The sequence below is a fragment of the Amborella trichopoda genome, chromosome 9, assembly GCF_054954075.1.
Source record: "Amborella trichopoda isolate Santa Cruz 75 chromosome 9, AtrichopodaSantaCruz75HAP2 v2.0, whole genome shotgun sequence".
In the NCBI taxonomy this organism is placed as follows: Eukaryota; Viridiplantae; Streptophyta; class Magnoliopsida; order Amborellales; family Amborellaceae; genus Amborella; species Amborella trichopoda.
The window spans coordinates 46,260,074-46,281,016 of record NC_142344.1 but is presented as its reverse complement, the minus strand read 5'-3'; the positions used below and the strand labels follow the sequence as shown (position 1 = coordinate 46,281,016).

General features: G+C 36.8%; 1 protein-coding gene and 1 pseudogene across 5 annotated transcripts in view; one reads left to right on the top strand and one right to left on the bottom strand.

Moving 5' to 3' along the window:
* Positions 1-1,272: 1,272 nt before the first annotated feature.
* LOC18430438 (phosphoadenosine phosphosulfate (PAPS) reductase family protein) overlaps positions 1,273-20,943 on the top strand; it is a 41,416-nt gene continuing 21,745 nt past the window's right edge. For 3 of the 5 annotated variants that reach the window (XM_020665017.2, XM_088846399.1, XM_020665016.2), the window contains exons 1-8: positions 1,273-1,545; positions 1,963-2,068; positions 3,681-3,726; positions 3,819-3,988; positions 4,143-4,260; positions 5,006-5,088; positions 5,205-5,264; positions 18,152-18,394. In XM_020665017.2, coding sequence (XP_020520676.2) covers positions 1,968-2,068; positions 3,681-3,726; positions 3,819-3,988; positions 4,143-4,260; positions 5,006-5,088; positions 5,205-5,264; positions 18,152-18,394 — 821 coding nt within the window. In that variant the 5' untranslated portion in view covers positions 1,273-1,545; positions 1,963-1,967. The remainder of the gene's footprint in view (positions 1,546-1,962; positions 2,069-3,680; positions 3,727-3,818; positions 3,989-4,142; positions 4,261-5,005; positions 5,089-5,204; positions 5,265-18,151; positions 18,395-20,943) is intronic. The other 2 variants (XM_088846400.1, XM_006840588.4) reach the window with 1 other exon arrangement.
* LOC148780566 (U6 spliceosomal RNA) lies at positions 1,653-1,744 on the bottom strand (annotated as a pseudogene).

Here is a 20,943-nt window from a genome sequence, read left to right as displayed (position 1 = left end):
AGATCTATGAAAACTTGAAAATCTTGAAAATTGACGGTTCAAAAATATGTTACAAGATGCACTCTTTCCAAAACTTGAAATCTTTTTTTTTTTTTTCTCCTGTCCATGCATCTTGGAAAATTTGAGGATATTTGGGTGTCAAAATAACCTCTTCTAATGAAGTTTTTTAGATAGGCTCTAATTTGATTGTTTAGAGCCTCAGCTCTACATAAACTTTTTCCTTTTACAAAATGCTCAAGCCAGCTATTAAGCTATCGTTTTCTAAACCGGTATCGGCAAAAAGAATGGACTGTGCGTGAGAAATATGGATTAATAGAAGATGTGGTACGGATATTTTTTCAAATATCTCAAAATTAAACTTGAAAAATAAAAGAAAAAAGTTTATATAGAGCCAAGGCTCTAAACAATTAAATTAAAGTGCACCTCAAAATTTTCGTTGGAAGAGGTTGTTTTGTTGTTCAAATATCTTCAAATTCATCATCTCGACATCAAGATACATAGACATGAAAAAAAAATGGATTTCAAGTTTTGAGAATAGTGCATTGTGTAATGCATTTTTGGACCGTCAATTTTCAAGTTGTATAGATCTGCTCGATCTATATTATTTTTAAAGCTTTAAATTTTATATTTAAAAATAAAAATATATTTTAAAACTATCACAAAAATTTTCAACATTAAAACCACATTTCTCGATACTATTTTAAGGTGTGCTTTGTTGCGATAGTTTAGAGCCTTGGATCTATACAAAACGCAAAATAAAATCGACAAAGTTGTTAATCATAAGGCCGTTTAACAGTACGGCTTATACCGGAAATCAATATATATTATAAATTCCGAAGATATTATGCTCCCATAGGAGTATGCTGTCCATTTACTATCTGAAGTAAAACCCCAAGATTAATTTTAGAACCCTGGATCTTGGGATGTAACCCCTTCAATCCCCAGGATTAATTTTAGAACCTTGGATCCTGGGATGTAACCCATTCAATTCATAGACTACCTAAATGAAAAAAAAAAAAAGAAAAAAAAAATCCTAATTACATTAACTATGCACTCGAAGAAAATATTGTCTTGAGATTGAATAAATGTTTAATTTTTGCGGTATTTGAAAATAATCATCACTAAAGGTGGTTTTTAAGATTTTGACTGAAAATATTTTCTTAAATAGGTCTCCTTATGACTTAGGAATAATGTACATTATGCTCCCGCGAGAGCATAGTACATTATGGTAATTGTTGGCTATTAATTGCACCATGTTTGTCGTTACTCATCATCTCTTCAATAGAGGGAAAATCAGAGAAGAGAAAGGATCGGTTTCTCCCTCGTCTCTTCAAGCTGAGGAAATCCGTTAACAGACGTGAAGGTCACGACCGTTTTCCGGGGGCTACGACAAAAAAAATCCGACCACAGGGAAAGGCCCAGCCGGAAAACTGCCGCTTGAGGACTGTTTCTGTCATCGAACTTGGCCGTGAAACCACCATTATTTACAGAGAGCACCTTTCATTTCTTGAAGCTTGGAGATTCGTGTTCTATAGAATACAGTTGGTATGAGCTTTGTGTAGATTCACTCATTCTCTCTGGTTGTCTTGAGCTTTCAAGTTTTGTTTTTGGGGCTTTATCAGTTTTTGGACATAATGCCTGGGAGCATCTCAAATGTTTTGGACCATCACTCGATTTGTGTTGCGCAGGGCCATGCTAATCTTATCTGTATAATTCCAATTTTATCAGAGGTCTCCAAAGAAATGAAAAAATGTTAATTTCATAATCCATTCCTGTTCTGATAAATTTCATCTCCCAATTGATCGCAGAATGTATCTCAGCCAATTGTTCAATCATGGAAAAGGAAAAACTCAGTCCATAATTATCTTTTTTTTTTTGGTTGATTCATATTCAGAGTTAGCCGTTGATTGAGACTAGAGTTCATGCATTTGTAATGCTTATTTCATCTTTTTTTTTTTTTAGAGAGAATGGATATCGTTAGAGCAATTCAGGGAAGCCAGGATCGAAGGCTGGTGACCAAATACAACAATGCCATCTATGTCATACAAAGGGCTCTTGCATTATACTCGTAAGGGATCGTAGCTTTTGATTTCAGCTGTTCGAGTTAAAAAAGTGCTTGTTCATTTTCTAATTTTGCTGTTTATTTGGGGCATTAATTGATAGACATAAAACTTTTTTAGGGTAGTTCAGCTGTAGGATTTGAAATTGAGATTTACTGTTGCCATCGTCAAGACCTTACTAATCAAGCCCAATCCCCAATCCTCCAACTTGCAAGTTCATTTATTTGAATAATTTGGGTTTTTTCATTAGTTCAAGGGTTCTGTACATTCTTCTTATCTGTGATATGAAAGTTGATGATCGTGACCTTGGATGACAAGTTTGCAATTTAGTGTGTACGTTGTAAGTGGGGTGATTTTGAAGTCCTTGATTTGTTAAAGCTTGGGATTGCTTGGATTTTCTGGAAAGAATGTAGAGTTCATTTAGTTTTATGCGTTATTTGATGTATCATGTAATCATCCTTTTCACTTTTGATAGGTAATGAAGTACTTAATTTCTTAGTTGCAATGTTACATAGACCGGACTGTAAAAGACTCAAGTTTAAAAAAAGGCAAGGCAGAAAAATTGTATTAATTGCATATTTTTAGAGAGAGAGAATTTCGTGCATTACATCCGCTCGATAATTTTACTAAAATCCCTATATGGACATCATTATAATAGAATTCTTCATTTCTATCATTTCTGTTTCTATCTGAGTATGTATAGACATCACTCTAGGGACTCTTAAACACTACTGACTGACTGAGCTAACTACACTTAATAAACCCATGCCTAGAGTGCTGCTTCAGCAGAAACATGACATCCGTAATTTATGAAGTTACTAATGCATGTTAAACAATAAAAAGTTAACGTTGAATCTCTGTAAGCGATATCATTAAGTCCAACCAGAAATCCTAATTTAAAGAAATGAAATCAGTTGTTGCCTCCTTGCCTTCTGTCCCACCATTGCCTTCACTTGCCATACAAAAATTATTGTTGGTTAATAAGATACTAAAAATTAAGTTGCGGTCGTGCTTGCTACTTTGTCTACTTGGCTTCTCATCAATTTGTCTCTGGTAGCGGTCAGTCTGTCACTCCCAAATTATTCTTCATCTCCTAAAGGATTTCTTACTTGTCTTCAATAGAAAAAGATCACAAAAAAAACACCGTAGTTACCTTGTACTAGTACAAACCAACCTCTTGCTGCAACCATACTTTTCCATTCCCTCGTGAAGATTAATTAACATTTTAGTTATAGAAACATACAGTAGGTTTGAAGGAGAAGAAATCTGAATTACATTATTATATTTGTTTATAACTTTATATGCTTATCTCTAATAGTCTCCCAACCAAGTGACTTTTAGTTCTTTTTTTTTAATTGTCTTATTCCTTTTTTTCTAAATAATAGTAGACTGGTTGGGAACCAGTGCTTTTTATTGTTTTGTGATAGGATGGTTTTCATTTCTATTTTTACCCTTTCTTGGATGAATTGGTTGTGGTTGCATGTTGATTTTGCTGCTGGTTTTTAGCTGCAGAGCCACTTAGTTGTGTTTTTTTTCTTTTAACATGTTCTATCTGGTCTCCGTTTTTTCACATATAAAGTAATTGAATCAGCTAGCACTTTGACCATATGCTTTTTGCAGGTTCGAGGAAGTTGCTTTCAGCTTCAACGGAGGGAAAGATTCAACTGTATACTATTCAACCTTTTCCTAAAATGAGTGAGGTTCTGATTTAGTTGCGAGTATGGGTTATGAACATTTACCATAAAGTTTCATGTTCAGGTCTTACTGCATCTCCTTCGAGCTGGGTATGCTCTACAAGAGGACCGGGCTGGTTGTTTGAATGTGGAGTGCAGTAACTCAAAGTTGAAACATCCAATACGAACTATCTATTTTGAGAGTCCCTGTGCATTCCTTGAAATCAATGCATTCACTTATGAAACGGCAGCTGCGTGAGTCTTTTAACCTGGTTCAAGTTGTTTTGCTTTTGTCTTTTCCACATACCAGGAAATGTGAGTCGATCGTGTGCTCTGATCGTGCAAGTATGTGAAATATGAAAGCTTATGTCATGTTTTAGTCAGCAGTTAAAACTCTTTTTCTGTACAGTTATGACTTGCAGTTGGAAATTATTCGCCTCGATTTCAAAGCTGGTTTGGAGGCACTACTTAGGGAAAAGCCTGTAAAAGCCATCTTTCTTGGTACCCGTATTGGTGACCCTAATGCGGTATGTGAGCAGTGAGCTTAAATATATATATTTTTTATTTAGTTCAAGAAGTTGAACCTTAGATGTTTTGTGGACCCTACTGGCAAATTTTTAATTATGTCAATGAATCACCTACTGCTACACTTACAATTGTGATCTATACTGGTATCCAAACCATGAATTCACAGGCACACAGGCGAGAGTGTGTGTGTGTGTGTGTGCGTGTGTGTGTGTGTGTGAGAGAGAGAGAGAGAGAGAGAGAGAGAGAGAGAGAGAGAGAGAGAGAGAGAAATGGTTAACAAGATTAAAATCCCTAGGATAAAAATGGTATTCTTAAGAAGAAAATCTAATAGCATAAAAGTGGTATTACTTCAAAAAATGAATCAAACATTAAAATTTTAAATATATTTAAAAAGCATATAGTAATTACTTTAAGAAACGAATCAGAACATTGAAATTGTAAATAGATTTAAAAAGCATGAGATGCGTCTTCTTTCTACTAACTTGTTAATTGTGGCTATTAAGTTGGAGCATTTTCTAAGTTCTTAAGTTAGAGCATTTTTGAGAAGGCCTCCTATTTAGATGAAGCCATGAGGGTGTTATCAAATTTAAAATTATCATACAAAAGAGATATCCTTTTAATGGAATTATTCTTTTTAAGAAATGGCATTTTAGGAACTAGATCTGATATATGCCCCTCCAAACCCTCATTTAGTAATATATTGTTTATATTTTTTAAATGGCAACTTACATGTTGCATGTCCAGGTTGGTCAAGAACAGTTTTCACCAAGTTCACCTGGATGGCCGCCATTTATGAGAGTGAATCCCATCTTGGATTGGTCCTACAGGTTCTCTTTAAATTATCGAGCTGCATGCTGACCCTTTTGAAGTACTAGAATAGTGGCTCTGTTCCTCTGGCATGAATGCAGTTTGTGCTAACAACCTTACTGTATGTTGCTTGCAGAGACGTGTGGGCTTTTCTATTAACATGCAAGGTTCCTTACTGCAAGCTTTATGACCAAGGGTAAGTCTTCACCCTCAATTTGAACAATGTATTCTTACAGAAAACATTCTAAACTCATTTTTCGGTGTGTCTCATCCTTCTCCAGATGGTTAAAGTCATTACTTCCGTGAACAGTGGCATGAATAGTGCTGTGAATAGTACCATGAACAGTGAAAAATGTTTGAAACTAGAGAGAAAGAAAAAAGAAGAGGAAAAGAAAGAGAAAAAAGAAGAGGAAAAGAAAGAGAAAAAAGAAGAGGTAAAGAAAGAGAAAAGAGAAAAGAGAGAAAATATGAAAGAGAAGAGTGGAGAGAGTGAAATGAGATTCAGTCACCTCATGCCCACTAAGATCTTTATTTATATTGTTTGTTTAGGGTTTACAAAGGACAAAAATACCCTCAATGAAAATAAGTATCCTAAAGTATATGAATATGACATAAATGCCCCAATACACAAAACAAGTTATTCTTTGACACTTCCCTTAAGCTGGAGCATAGATGTCACCCATGCCTTGCATGGAACAAATTTGTTGAGTCGGGTTACGACTAGGCGCCCTGGTGAACATACCAGCCAATTGATCCAATGACTTCACATATGGGGTTGTTATTTGCTTGCTGGTTACTTTTCTCATGAATGAAGTGACAATCCATTTCAATATGTTTTGTTCTTTCATGAAAAACTAGTTGCCTACAATATGAATGGCTGCCTGATTGTCACATAACATCTTCATTGTTTCAGTAATTGAAAAATCCATTTCTTGCATCAAGGTCTTCAGCCACATTAACTCACATATAGTATGAGTTATAGCTCTATGCTCAGCCTCTGGACTAGATCCGATGCAGTTAAAAATTGCGTTATTCAAAAAATTCTTAACTTTTCCTTGCATCAAGATCCTGCCACCACATTCTATTTCTTGCTATGCCAAGTCACCATTCCTCCAACAAAGGTGCAATAGCTCGTAATAGATCTTCTATCTGGAGGTGATCTTGCCTCAACATTAGAATAACTCTCAATACCAAAGGGCTCCCTCAGGTATTTCAAAATTCTTTTTACTACTTCCCTATGTGGACTTCTAGGAGAATGCATAAACTGACATACGACACTTACAACAAAGGTTATATCTGGTCTAGTGATTGTCAAGTAGCTAAGTCTACCTACAAGTCTTCTATAACTGTCAGGATCTTCTAGTAAGTCTCTTTGATCCACTGAAAGTTTGGAACTTGGATCTATGGGTGTATCAACCGGTTTAGCCCCTAACATCACTGTTTCTATTAGTAAATCAGTTACATATTTCCTTTGGGAAAGACTAATACCATAATGTGACGAGCTACTGCAATCCTAAGAAAATACCTCAGTTGCTCCAAGTCCTTTTGTCTGAACATACTATTGCAGATAATTCTTAAACTTCTGAATTCCTTCTTGATCAGTGCCTGTAATAATAATATCATCAACATAAACAACTAAGACAATAATTCCATGGGCTTGTTTTTGAATAAATACTGAATGATCCACATGGCGCCCCTGAAAACCATACGCCATAGTGAGTTCGTTGAATTTCTCAAATCATGCGCATGGTGACTGCTTTAGGCCATAAATTGCTTTCTTCAACCTACATACCTTGTCCGACTCCCCTTGAGTAACAAACCTTGGTGGTTGCTCCATATAGACTTGTAAATTCCTATAGAGGAATGCATTCTTAACATCAATTTGATAACCACCCCGTATGTGCTGCTGTAGATATAACTACCTTAATCGAATTAAGTTTTGCCACAGGAACAAATGTCTTAGAATAATCAATACCAAATGTTTGTTCTACCCTTTAATCTCTCCACAGATCCATCTGGCTGGTACTTAATAGTATATATCTAATGACATCCAATTGTTCTAGCCTTTAATCTCTCGACAGATTTGTCGGCTGCTCGAGTTGGTGGTGATGGTCCTTCTTTTAATTGCCGTTTCGTATACACTTTGAGAGGTTGCTCCTATGGAATACTAGTCATAGGAGGAGAGATAGGCTCTACAGTAGGAGATACTTGAGATAATGAATAATCAACAGAGAAAAGATTAGGAATGGAAACAAGAGTAGAAGAAGTAATGCGTTGTGAATTCACCTCTTGTATAGACTGTCCGGAAGCTATTTCTAGCATTTTACCCTCATTATAAAAGTATGGAATTTTTCATAAAAGGTAAGATCTGCATGCACAAAGTTCTTTTTCAAAATAGGGTGATAACACTAATAACCTGTTTGGGTACAAGAATTTCCTAAAAATACACATAATAGCTCGGGGATCCAATTTGTATGTTCCAGGACCTAAGACCTGAACAAAGCAAACACACCCAAAAACTCTAGGGGGCACAATAAACATGGGTCTATTGGGAAAAAGCAAAGAATGTGGTGATTTTCCATCCAAACCAAAGGAAGACATACGATTTTATCAAATAACAAGCTATCAAAACAACATCTGCCCAAAAAATTTCGGGTATGTGCATATTTAACAATAAAGCACGAGTTGCCTCTATTATATGACAGATTTTTTTCTCTGCTACTCCATTCTGTTGGAGAGTAGGCGCACATGATGTGTCATGCAAAATGCCATGTGTGGCTAAATAATTCTGGAAATCTCAAGACAAATATTCTTTAGCATTATTTGAATGCAAAACACAAATATTCTTTCCAAACATAGTTTGAATTTCTTTATGAAACAAGCAAAAAATAGACAAGGCCTCAGATTTGTCTTTCATTAGATATAACCATGTCATCCGAGAAAAATTATCAATAAAATTAAAAAATATCCGTAACCACAGACTTTGAACTCTAGGAGGATCCCAAACGCCTGAAAGAACAACTGGAAAAGCCACAAACTCTCGTTCATTAATTCCAGAAGGAAAAGAGGTTCTATGATGCTTTTCTAACTCACAAGCCTCACACTCAAGAGTTGGCATCAACTCTAATGAATAGACTAACATCTTCAAATGATTGATAGATGGATGACCAAGTCTGCAATGCCATTGAAGAGGGGAAATACTAGAATGTAGAGCAGCACCCACAAGGCTATTATTAAGATGCTAGAGCCCACCAGACTCACGACCGCCACCAATCATCGTCTTTGTCTTTAAATCTTGAGAAACATAATATAAGGGATAGAAAGTCACTGAACACTAAAAGGCGATTTAGCTACTTTATTGACTGGCAATAAACTGAATGAAAACTTTGGAACATAAAGAACAAAAGATAATGAGAGTGAAGAAGGACACACAACGCCTTTACCCGATACAATAGATAAAGAACCATCTTTTAGAGTGACAGTAGTAGCGCCATCTGGTTTATTGAGAGACGAGAACATAGAGGACTCACCAGTCATATGATCAGAGGCTTCTGAACCAATGAACCAAAGAGAAGCTTTCTGAGATGTAAGGAATGTAGAAATACTTGTATTAGCCAGAGTAGCACTGGAAGAGGAGGGATGAGTAGATGGCTCTAACTAACTGTATTCTTCTCGTGAGAGCAACATTGAGTCACTAACAAAATGTAGAGCTTGGTCTTGATCGTTGCAGCCAATTGGGTGCACACCATCATCTTCAGAAATTTAGGACACCTGGTTAGCCCAAGCAGGCTTACCAAACTTATTCTAGCATTTTCAACAGTGTGATTTGTCGCCCACAATAAGTGCACTTCCTGCTGCCTCGACCTTTACCACAACCTCTCGCTAAATCATGACCAGGTCTTCTATTTCCACTACCACGGCCTCGGCTGTCACCTCTACCCATGGAGGAGGTTAAAGTAGGCCCATCACCAATGCTAGTAGCCGATGAGGAAGAAAATACAGTAACTCGTTGAAGGCTAGAATATACATTATTGAGAGAGGGAAGTTCACTACTAGCTAAGATCTTCCCTCGAACAACATGATACTCAGAATTAAAATCAGATAGGAACTTTGCAACTCTTTTTGCTTTTTAAGAAGTTCCATATCGTTCGCTAGGGTTGATAAATATTCAACTCTTCCCACACCTCGAAGAGAATTATAATAATCCCAAAGGCTTTTATCTCCTTGTTGTAAGAGGCATATACTCTCATAAATTTGATAAATCCGAGAAATATTTTTATCATAGTATATTTCCTGTACCGCTTCCCACACTTCCTTAGTAGTATCATAGAATATAACATCAGCTCTTACATGGGGTTCCATACTATTTCATAGCCATGTTATAATCTGATAGTACTCCCAAAGCCACTGATTATACCCACTTTCTGACTCTTTTGGGTGTTCTTTAGTTAAAATTTTCATCTTACCTCTTGCGCTTAGAAAAACCTTTATGGCTTGCGCTCATAAAAGGTAATTGGACCCATTTAATTTTTCAAAGATTGCTGGAGTTCCTATCAGTGTTCCCATAAATGCCAGGCGGCCGTGGGGGTCTAGGGCGCCCATCGCTTAGGCGGGCACCCAAAACCTAGCGGCCTAGTAGAATAAAAAGTTGTTTTAAGCTCAAATATTGTGTAAAAAATTTAAAAATACATATTGAGACATATTCTAGTCCATTATTTCATGCGCTTTAAATTGAGACATATTAAAAAATACATATTGTGACATATTTTAGTCCATAATCCAAGATAGCAACTTAGCAAGACATCGATTCATCATCAAGAAAATGAAAGAAAATAAGAAATAACACATTGGATTAAGGGGGCACATCAAATGTCTATAATCCACAAGTTCGCATACACTCGTCCATACTCCATTAGTTCATATTCATAGTCCACACATAGTCAAAACTACACATAGTCAAAACTTAAAAGGTTACAACCACAGTACACAACCAATAGGAGGAAAAGAAAAATGAAAAAAAAAATATAGACTTGAAGACTCAAAAGAGTCTTAAATCATCACTTATCATCAGAAAAAGCAGGGTTAGTTGCATCTGCATCATATGCATCGGAGTTAAGGCCATCATCATCGGAATCATCTCCCTCAACATAATAGTCATCCTTCTCTGTCTCTTCTGAATCTAGCTCTGCTTCCTCTTCTTCTTCCTCTACCCTCGTCCTCTGGGAAGAAGATCTAGTGGCCCTAGGATGGTCAACTGCTGTCCTTGTGGCCTCCATGACTATATCCCATGTCAATTCGTCATGCCCCTCGACCTCATCATCATCAACCAACCAGTTCATAGCATTATCTATATTTTTTGATTTGAGGGGTTCTCTCTTATCTCTATTTGCAAACCTCTGCTTCAAGTATCTATTGTACTTCATATAGACTAGGTCATTGAGCTTGTTTTATTCAAGCCTGTTCCTTTTCTTTACAGGAATCTAATAAATCAAATGAAACTAATTAATATAAATATATAACATAAGGGAAAGGTTTTTATACCTTCTCTACAACATAGAAGATATATATTTCCCCCCATTCAGCCATCCAATTTAGATCAAGTGAGCCATTGATCAATTGATCTAGATTCGATGCCTCAGAGTATTTTATTTTTAGTTTTTTTTTTCTACAAATTATATGAATATGAAATTTGGTACGTGTCATCTTCTCATTGGGGCGTGCCTAAAAAAAATATTAAAAAGAATTTTTTGATAAAATATAATGACCAAAATACCCTTGAAAGATTCAAGTGGTATTTTGGTCATTTTATTTTATTGGTAATATTTTTTTTTTACAAGTGTGAGTTTAAGAGAGGCGTGGATGCGCAAAATTTGGTGTCAAAATATGTTTTAGAAAAGCAATTAAAAAGAAAACAGTGTAGAGACGTGACATTGTGATTGGGGCCATCTCAGCTGTCAATTCAGAATGGACAGTTGGATAGGGGGGAAGTATATTAGTTTTATGCAGTAGGGGAAGCATAGAAAGCTTGCTCATAACATAGTACTAGTACACTACAAAACTACAAATTTACAACGGACATAGTAATTACTAACTAACTGGTAACTACTAAAATACTAATACAAATTCGTAAATTGTAATTTGTAAACTAATAAAATAAACTAAATTACCATCTCAAAAGTACTCTTATGCCGCTCACAACCGGACGAGGTAGTGGTTAGGCTCAATCTCCGAATGTCCAACTTTTGTAAATTTGGAGCACTAGGCTCAAGATCCGAATGTCCAACTTTTCTAAATTTGGAGCACTACACCCATGTTGGCTTCACCAATTGGCTGCAAATTGATTATGAATTACAATTGTTAATTATATATGAAATATAGATTATGGAAAACATGCAACAAACATGAAATGAAACTTGGACTTGAGGAACTTAAGAATTTTATTATCTAGATCAATTTTGGTCCTTTGCCTCACCGCCATTGGACTCCCGAAAGACTTTAATTGGTTCTTGTAACTTATTTGCTCATCAACGCATATAATGTTCTGGATATCTGGATTAGGGGCTAGCCTATCTACATATTAAATCCAGTCATTTGTGTGTATATCCCTATCAGCATAAAAACAAGCTGGGGTAAAAAAATAGCCAGCTGTATGCAATGATCGATGTAGCTGCTGTCTCAATTCTCATCAATAATCTTCCAAATAGGCTCATAGCAACTCATGTCATCATTTAAATTATGAGCGATCTCTCTCTTGCATTTTTCCATTGCCTCATATATGTAGCCCATGGAAGGGCACTATTGACCATACGAAGGACTTTGACAAGAGGAAAAAATGCCTTAAGAGCACCCTTCACCTCTTGCCAAAAAGCCTTAGAAAGATAATATCTCTCACCTTCTCTTTCTGATCCCTGGACCACTTGCATGCTCTCCATTCATCCGAGGTAAACATCTGCTTCAACTGGACTCTCCACGAATGTATGCTATCTAGGCATAGGTACCAGCTAGCAAATCTCGTGACCTCAAGCATCACAATTTCTTTCTTCTTTATAAATCTGCGCATCATGCTGAGGGTGAGGGTGTGGCTATAAATGAAAGTCGTAACTTACTTTGTCTTTTTAACTGCACCTGAAATATCGCTCAAACCACCAAGAGCCTCAAGCATGAGGTCTATACAGTGTCCTGCACATGGTGTCCAAAAGATACTAGGGTAAAAGCTATGCGAAACAAATTAGCGGCAGCAACATTAGGAGCAATATTATATGTGACAACCTGTATAACATGTTGCTCCCCAACCTCCTTGATACCCTTCTCCATCACTTGAAATATGTAATGGGCATCATGGCTATTATCAGATGCATCGATCCCTAAAGGGAAATTCACCAGCAAATCCATCTGGCTTCTTCTTCTTATCACTCCATGTGTCAATCATAACAAAAACTCCATAATAAACCCATGCATCCTTCTGGGACTCCACAATCTCCCTTGTGACAATCACCTCTTTTTTCAAAAGACGCTCTGAAAGCTAATATAGGGTTGGGGGCTTCATCCTAGTCCCAAATTGGCAAATTGCATCTACCAAGGTGTAGAAGTTGTTTAGGTGAGCGGCATTGAAAGGAATGCCCGCCTCATAAAACCATCTAGCAATATAAATGTATTGTGCAGCTCATCTCTCTCTTCCTTCTTGATTCTATTCTCAATAATTGTTTGCTTATTTGTTTTCTCTCCTGTAACCTCAAGGTCAGGTTGGGGCAAAAATCAATCCATAGGCCCTCTAACCAGTGGCCTCTTAGGCCCCCTACTTTCAGAATCAAGTACAACTTCCTTTTCCTTTCCCTAGTCTGGGATAGTTGTTCCACCTCTTTACACCCCTCCTGATCACTATCATCATCATCATCATCAAAATTGACACGAACCAAAAACCTTAGCTCTGCTATGGATGCCTTTCTCTTCTCTTTTTTCTTTTTTACAATACTCGTATCATTTTTTATCTCCTCTCTAATAGCATTAGGAATGTTTTTACACCAAACAACATCCCCCTTGATACCGGCAATATGTTTCTTAACCCGATTTATACCCCCATTTATATCCTTTCCACAATAATTGCATCTTATGCAATTTTTATCCAAAGGATTCAAGTTATACCCATATTTCCAACCCGGATCACTACTTCTATTAGATCTTGAATAAGACATCTCAAAATAATACAAGCAATCTAAAAAATAAAATTTTCCACTAACTTTGATTGCTTGATCTCCAAACTTCCACCTTTGAGATGTTTTCTAATCTCAAAATCTTCTAAAAAACCCTCTAATTGACCTATAAAACTTCCAAAATTAAATCTAATCTCAATAGGTGATATCTCAATGGGTGATGTCTAGATCGATTTCTCGTAACCTTCGATCCTAAGGAAATCACAAAAATCTGGTTGTTTTAGGTCTTTCTTTCTGAAATGGGCTCAAATGGGGTTTAAGTTTGAAATGAACATAAACCCCACCTTTTCCCCTCTTATTTTTATAAAACAGCTAAAAAATGCCCCTCAATGAGGGGTATTTCTGCTCCTGGGCGGCCGCCGAGGGCTGGGTGTTGGACGCCTAGGCAGCCGCTACCTATTTTTACCGCCTAGGCTTGGCCAAGGCACTCAGGCCTTCTGGACCACTTAGGTGCTAGGCAGTCCGCCTTTGGGAACAATGGCTCCTAGTATGCCACTGACAGTAGGAATTCTAGGTTTATTTTCCTCAACTATAAGAGCAAAACAATATCAAATAAGAAAGGTATGAAAATATATGTCGAGTCACATACTAAAAAACACCTTAAAAACTTGTTGGAAATTTATAAATCCAATTATCTTCAAGCACAAAACAATAAATAGCGCGCACAATAATATCTCAATTTACTATACGTAGAACACTTATCTGTTTAAAAGCCAATGCATGAATCTCTTTCCACTATAACTCACGATGAAACCCAAAACAAGGCATTCACGACTTTTGCAACACTTGCAGCATGTGACACTTGTTACTCTCAGCTTTTCACTTCCAAGACATGAACCTTTTAATGGCACGAACATGCACCACACATAGAGGCCACCATGTTGGCCTCTCTCACACACACACAGAGGAATACTTCTTGACAAAATCAGTATTAACATGATTAGGGCTTTCCCTCTCTCTCTTTTTTTTAAAAGAAAAGGTGCCTATTTCTTTAAAGACGAGAGAAGAAGACAATAAGCAAATCTATGCTCTGATATCATGTGAACAGGACTCGTGAACAGTATCATGAATAGTATTGTGAACAGTGTCAACCCTAAGGGGCCGTTTGGGTACCTGAAAATCTATTACATGATAATAGATTATAAGGAAATATGACATTTTCACTATTTGGGTACACTTTAATAGTAAGGAAATGGAAAGAGATTACCAGAGATTTCCCCAAAAATCATAAAATCGATTAAGCGTGGTGAGGAGTGAAAAATTTATTACGCGCTTGACAGGTAATCTTTAGAAATCTTTCACGCGCGTCTCTCTCTGCCCTATCCCCAACTTAAAAAAATGCCAATTTGCCATTTTTACTCTCTCAAACTCGTCTGAGGAACTTACCAAAGCGACGTTTTTCTCTTCACTGGTTTGCATAGGTGGTGCCTCCCTCTCTAAGCATGCCCCCTCTCTCTCGAGCCATAATAACTGGTTTGCATAAGATGCTCCCTCCCTCCCTCCCTCTTTAAGCTTGCCCCCTCTCTCTTTTGAGCCCTCTCTAAGCCCCCCTCCTCTCTCTCTTGAGGCCTAATAACTGGTTTGCATAAGGTCCTCCCTCTCTCTTGAGCCCTAATAACTGGTTTGCATAAGGTCCTCCCCCTCTCTCCCTCTCTCTTGAACCTCAATAACTGGTTTGCATAAGGTCCTCCTCCTCTCTTTAACCAGTTATTTTGGTGTGGATAAGCCTTGCCTCTTTAGTGTCCTCCAATGCCTCAACATTTTCTACTGCAATTACCAAACCTTCTAGTTTTCTAATCAAACCTCAAAATTTTCTATTGCAATTACCAAACCTTATAGTTTACTCATCAAACTTCTTCCTATTTTTTAACTTGTACCATAAAGATTTTGAATTTGGTAACATAAATTTATTGCTTATTTGAAATTATATAGAGAAATTTGAAAGACTTCTATAAAAAATAAATAAAGATAAGGCTTATCACAATAAAAATATGTTATTTCAATCATATTATTCCAAGGACTTATCATGTTGAAACCAAAGTCTTATCATGTTAGAAGACATGTGATTCCATGTAAGTGCCAAAGACATGCAAAATAAGTAGGAAATGGTGTGATGAGGACTTTAGAATGATACAAGGTATTGTTAAAAAATATTTTTGGAATGGTGATGATGTTATTATTAGAAAATCTTTTTGGAATGGTATGATGATAACTTTAATTCCTCATTTTAGTGGAATTTTGTGACAAAAAAGAAAGAAATGATAGTTTATAGGCACGTGCTGGTAAAATGTTGGTAATGCATTTCTCATATTTCTTCCAGACACAGCCAAACAGTAGCAATGTATTTTTCAGGTTCTAAATACTACCCTAACAGTAACAATCCATTTGCTGATAATGTATTACGCTGTAATGTATTACGCCAGTAATATATTTCACAGACAATATATTTCCAGGTATCCAAACGGCCCCTAAATGAAAATAAGTATCCTAAAGTATAAAAAAAAAAAGGAAATGCCCCAAAACATAAAACGTTATTCTTTAACAGCTTGAAATACCGAAAATAACGTTTTTGACTTTCAACATTTGTCGTGGTTTATTTTTTAATAGATCTAACAACTTCATAGAATTCTAACTTCTTGCATTTTATGATGCATGTCGTGCACTAGTTGTGGAACTTAGTGTTTTAAAAACTGATTGGTGGACTGGATCGTCCACCCACCTATTTTGATACAGATCGGCAGAATCAATGATCTGGATCAGCTGGATCGGCTATTCGGCAATTTCTTTTTTTAAAGGCGAAAGAAGAATAAAAACGTAAAGATATAATATGTAACATATACTTCTTGACAAACACATAGATTGTCGATTGGCTAGATCTTGCACCTTGAAGGTGCAATCTTTGGGGTTTGAATCCTCTCCTCTTTAAGTCCTAAAAGGAAAAAATCACACACATAGATTTTAAAAAAAGAGCATGTGGTGGAGCTCAAAACCTTGAACCTTGAGACTACGGTTTGGGCATGCTAACCATTAGGCCCCTTTAGCATTTTTGTTTAATATTTTCTATCTTATGACATATATTGTTTAAAACATTTGTCCAACCCAAGAACTGGTTCATTCTTGGGTAATTTGCAACTGAATTGGCAACCTTTTAAACACTGGTGGAACTCATATAGTCACTAAGAATGGGAGTTGTATTCTTGGAACCTTAGCTACAAGTTGCAACTGAGCCATTTGTTGACCATTACTGCTCGGAATATAGAAACTCATTTCATTTATTTCACTATGGTTTTGTTATATAATCTATGTTAAAATCGAGCCTCTTGATTACCTACTTAAAATTTGTTGAGCCCCAATTATTCATTGCGTGTTGCTGTAGGTTGGTTTGTTGTTAGCTTAATGGGTTGGATGGTTGCAATGTTGAAAAGTTCAGCACCTGGCTGGCCACCTAGCTGGCCAAGCTTTAAAAACGCCTAGGTGTGCCCTAGGCGGACATTTTCCTGGGCTTCCGCCTAAGAACTCGCCTTAGGGCCTGCAGTTAGATGCGACTTGGCCCAAGGAAGAAAAATGCCCTCGGCTAAGGTAAAAAAAGTCCTTTCCCCCTGTGAAAAGGGGGGAAAAGGGTTTTGGTGGTGCATTCTAGCCCCCCATATACGCCTTGTGCCATCCCTTAAAGAAAACAAAAAAAAAAAAAGGAAAGAAAAAAATGTACCCTTAAGAATAAAAAAATAGTTAGGCCCATACAAATGGTTAGGGCCCTTCTCTCTCTCTCGCTCACAGGACCATGTGCTCTCTCTATATATAAGAAGAAGAAGAAAAAGTAGATGGCCTCCAAGTGTTTAGTGAGAGGCCTCTCTCTCTCTCTCACTCACACACAAATACACGTATGGACCCAAATGCTCTCTCTCTCTCTTTACATATAATAGGAAATAAAAGAAGAAGATGACTACCAAGTGTTCAATGTGAGATCTCTCTCACACACACGAACCCATATGCTCTCTTTTACATTCTATATACTAGACAAGAGAAAAGAAGATGAACTTCAAGTATTTGATGTCAGCCCTCATACACACACAAATATTATATATATATATATATATATATATAAGAAGATGAACTTATACTAGGTTGTTCCCTGTAAGCAACACGTTGTATCGAAACTTGAGTACAGTGAGAAATGACCAAGGGATAGCTAGGGCATTCCTCAGAAACAACGTGCCGCAGCAACACTTGGTTGCTGTGAAAAATTGGCTAGGGTTCCTGCGACACTTTGGACAAGCGCGGGTACAGAACTTAGTCCAAGAGAATATGGTCTAAGAAGGGTGAAGACCTTAAACTTTCCCTTAGCCCGTCCCAAGCCCGGGTAGGCAATGTAAAACTTTGCCAAAACTTTTCATGAATTTTGGATCTATGTTATGGAATTCCAGGATTCATGTAGCCAACCCTAAATAGTTGGGAAAAGGCTCTAATGATATAGACACACACACATACACACATACACACACACACACACATATATATATATATATATATATATATATATATATATATATATATATATATATATATATATATATATATATATATATATATATATATATATATATATATATATATATATATATATATATATATATATATATATATATATACATATAACAAATCCCTCTCATCCCCCCCCCCCCCTGCTTGGGGTACACCTTACCTAGGCGCCAGCCTAGGTGGTTAGGACCCATGGCCACCTAGGTGGCATCTCTGCTTTTAGAGCATTGGATGTAGGGCTGGGGCCCTAGCATCGAAGACAAAAATTGTTTTGTCAGAGCTGTAAGTGGAAATAAGATTTAAGTGTTGATGCCTGATATGTTTTTATCTACAGATATACCTCAATTGGGAGCATACATGATACAGTGCCAAATGCTTTATTGTGCATCAGTGATTCCTCTAGCGATGAAGAGAAATTCAGACCAGCATATCTGCTGCCCGATGGAAGACTTGAGAGAGCCGGGAGAGCAAAGAAGTTGAGTGGTGTACCATCTCTGAGTAATGGCCTAAGCAACATAGATTTACATGACAACAACATACGCACAGCATCAGTCATTGGAGTAGGTGATGAGATACTGTGAGTTCTTTAGTCTATGTACTGTTTTACTGATCTTGAGAATCATATTGGGGAATTTTCTTTTATACTGGATAACCACTTTCATGGTTATGTTGGTTCTTGATCTCTTTCTCATTTTTTGCTACTACTTAAGACTGTGTAATACGTTGATGACTATTGTGTCAATAAATTTCTTACTAAAGTTTAGATGGAAACTCTGGAGTAATAAACTACCACCAGCTAGATTATATTTCTATTTTTCTTGTTAGTAAGAATTTTTAATGAGCATCAGCCCTTTCCTTTTTTCCTTTATAAGTAGCATTGGCCCTCAGAATGGCAGACCATGATTCGTGTAGATGAACCCGAATAGCTGGGAAAAGGCTTTGATGACGATGATGATGTAGCATTGGCTCTTTTAAAATTTTAGCATTTCATATTAAACTTATGACTTTTTTTTTATGATGGACAATAAAATGATTACAGAGGTGAAAGACTTATATGTGATTAAGCTTTATGTATAGATGACCATTCTTTTTTCTTAGCATATTTATTTTCTTCATATTTTTCTTCTTTTTTTGCATTCCTTCTTATTTAAAAGATAAACCTTAAGTTGTCCTTCTCAAATCAGTTGTAGTTTCTGTTATGTATTCTATTGAATAGCTAGAGCCTGCATGGCTGGACATACCTGAATCAGGGGTCATGCAAAATGGTTTATTGATATCTGGCCAACAGTGGTCTAATTTTCCCCCTTAGCAAAAGAGACATCCAGCCAACGGTGGAAAGTTAGACGTAGGTCCTTGATGGCTTGCGTAGGCTGGAGGAAGGACTTTGGTCCTCATATTTTCGAACGTGGAAGGCAGTCACCTATAGGCAAGGGGAGCATGGTCTTGGACCTTAATTGTTAGGTGAGCCTGAGAGAGACCTTGGGTAAGCCCTCAATATGCCTTGGCTGAAAGCACAACACATGCCCTTGGAGAAAGTTTGGCTGGCCAAGACTCGTGATCCATAAAAAGCTCTCAAGACACTTGTTTTCCCTGTATAAAGCATAATTTTCATCTGACTTGGTTCACGATCAATCATGGAAAATTCAAATTGTTAGCCACATTAGTGCCCACAGTTGAAAGAGAAATTCTTTTTGAGAGACTAAGTATTTCAACCTACTTCTATGGGAATTTATTTCAATAGGATCCTACTTCGGTGGAAACCGACTTTGGTGGGAACCTACTTCAGTGCGAACCTGTTTTTGAGAGAACATACTTTAGTGAGAACTTACTACAGTGAGGGCCAACTTTATTCATAAACCTAGATAGATTTTTTTTTTTTTTTGAGAAAGTTAACCATAGACCTAGATAGACTTATCGGTATTCCTTTCTTTATCCAAAAGAAGAGTTATTTCCCAATATACTCGAGTACCCTGTCCTTTAGTCCATGTTTAACAGAAAAAAAAAAAAAAAAAAACCTCTGACAAATGCGGCTGGTCTGGAGCTGGTTATCCGTCAGGAAGGAAGTCAATGTTTACTAGTATGACCAGAGGAAGGAAGTCAATGTTGGCCATGTGTTACTTCGCATCAAGCAAGGGAAAGCTACATTTCTCTTGGATGGAGCAAGGATGACCAGGTCTCTCTTGCCTTCAGGATCAATAGGGAAGGACAAGAGACCACCTAGAAATTAAAAAGTGGTGTGGTGAACTCACTTTTGAGCTTAAGGACTAAGGCCAAGGAGGTTTGTATCTTGGGGTCTACTTAAGTAATTCTCATCACCATATTTGGTTAATCTCCTAATAGAGAGGGAATATTGACCTTATGTCTAGATTGGCTTTGCCTTGAACCTCTTTTTATCTTGGCTTGATACCCTAGAAGTTGTATGTATAGATGACCATGCTTTTCTATGAATGACCATGATAGATATGAACCAAAAGCAGGAGCTTGATCGAGCTGGCCCTTGATTATGGTACATCCAATTACAGTGAAAATTTTGAACACTGGAAAGACCTTCAGTCTAGTTGATGTATACAGAATTTCAGCTCGAAACTTTTGTGATTTATGTGATATTAATGTATATATGATGGCTGCCACTGTGTGACTGCAACTTTAAGAAGTCTCTGGTTCTTTGTATCTCTATCACACATCTTTTTTCCGAAGTAGTTTTCAGCATATTGCACATAAACATCTCCCTAACCATGGCTGGAGCACAGCCTTATGAAAGCCTATTTTCTTTCTTTATTATTTGGAGTTTCCTGAAGTTCATGTGCAAGATTGAAATTTCCATACGACTATGTTAGCAATGCAGCATGTTTATCTGGCAAATCTTTTTCTTTTCCAATTTTTTATATCTCCGCCTATGTTTTTGGAAACTGTATGTGAACTTCTCATTGATTTCCATTGCAATCAGCTCTTACTATTTTTCTAATGCATAGATACTAAATATTTTTTGGATTTTAAAATTCCCAAATTTTCGAGCTTGAATGGGCTTTAGATTTTTGAAGAAAAAGTGGACCTTTATGATGATATTTTAGAAGTTTTTATCCTCTACTCAATAGACAATCAAAATCTAATTTTCTGTTTTTTTGG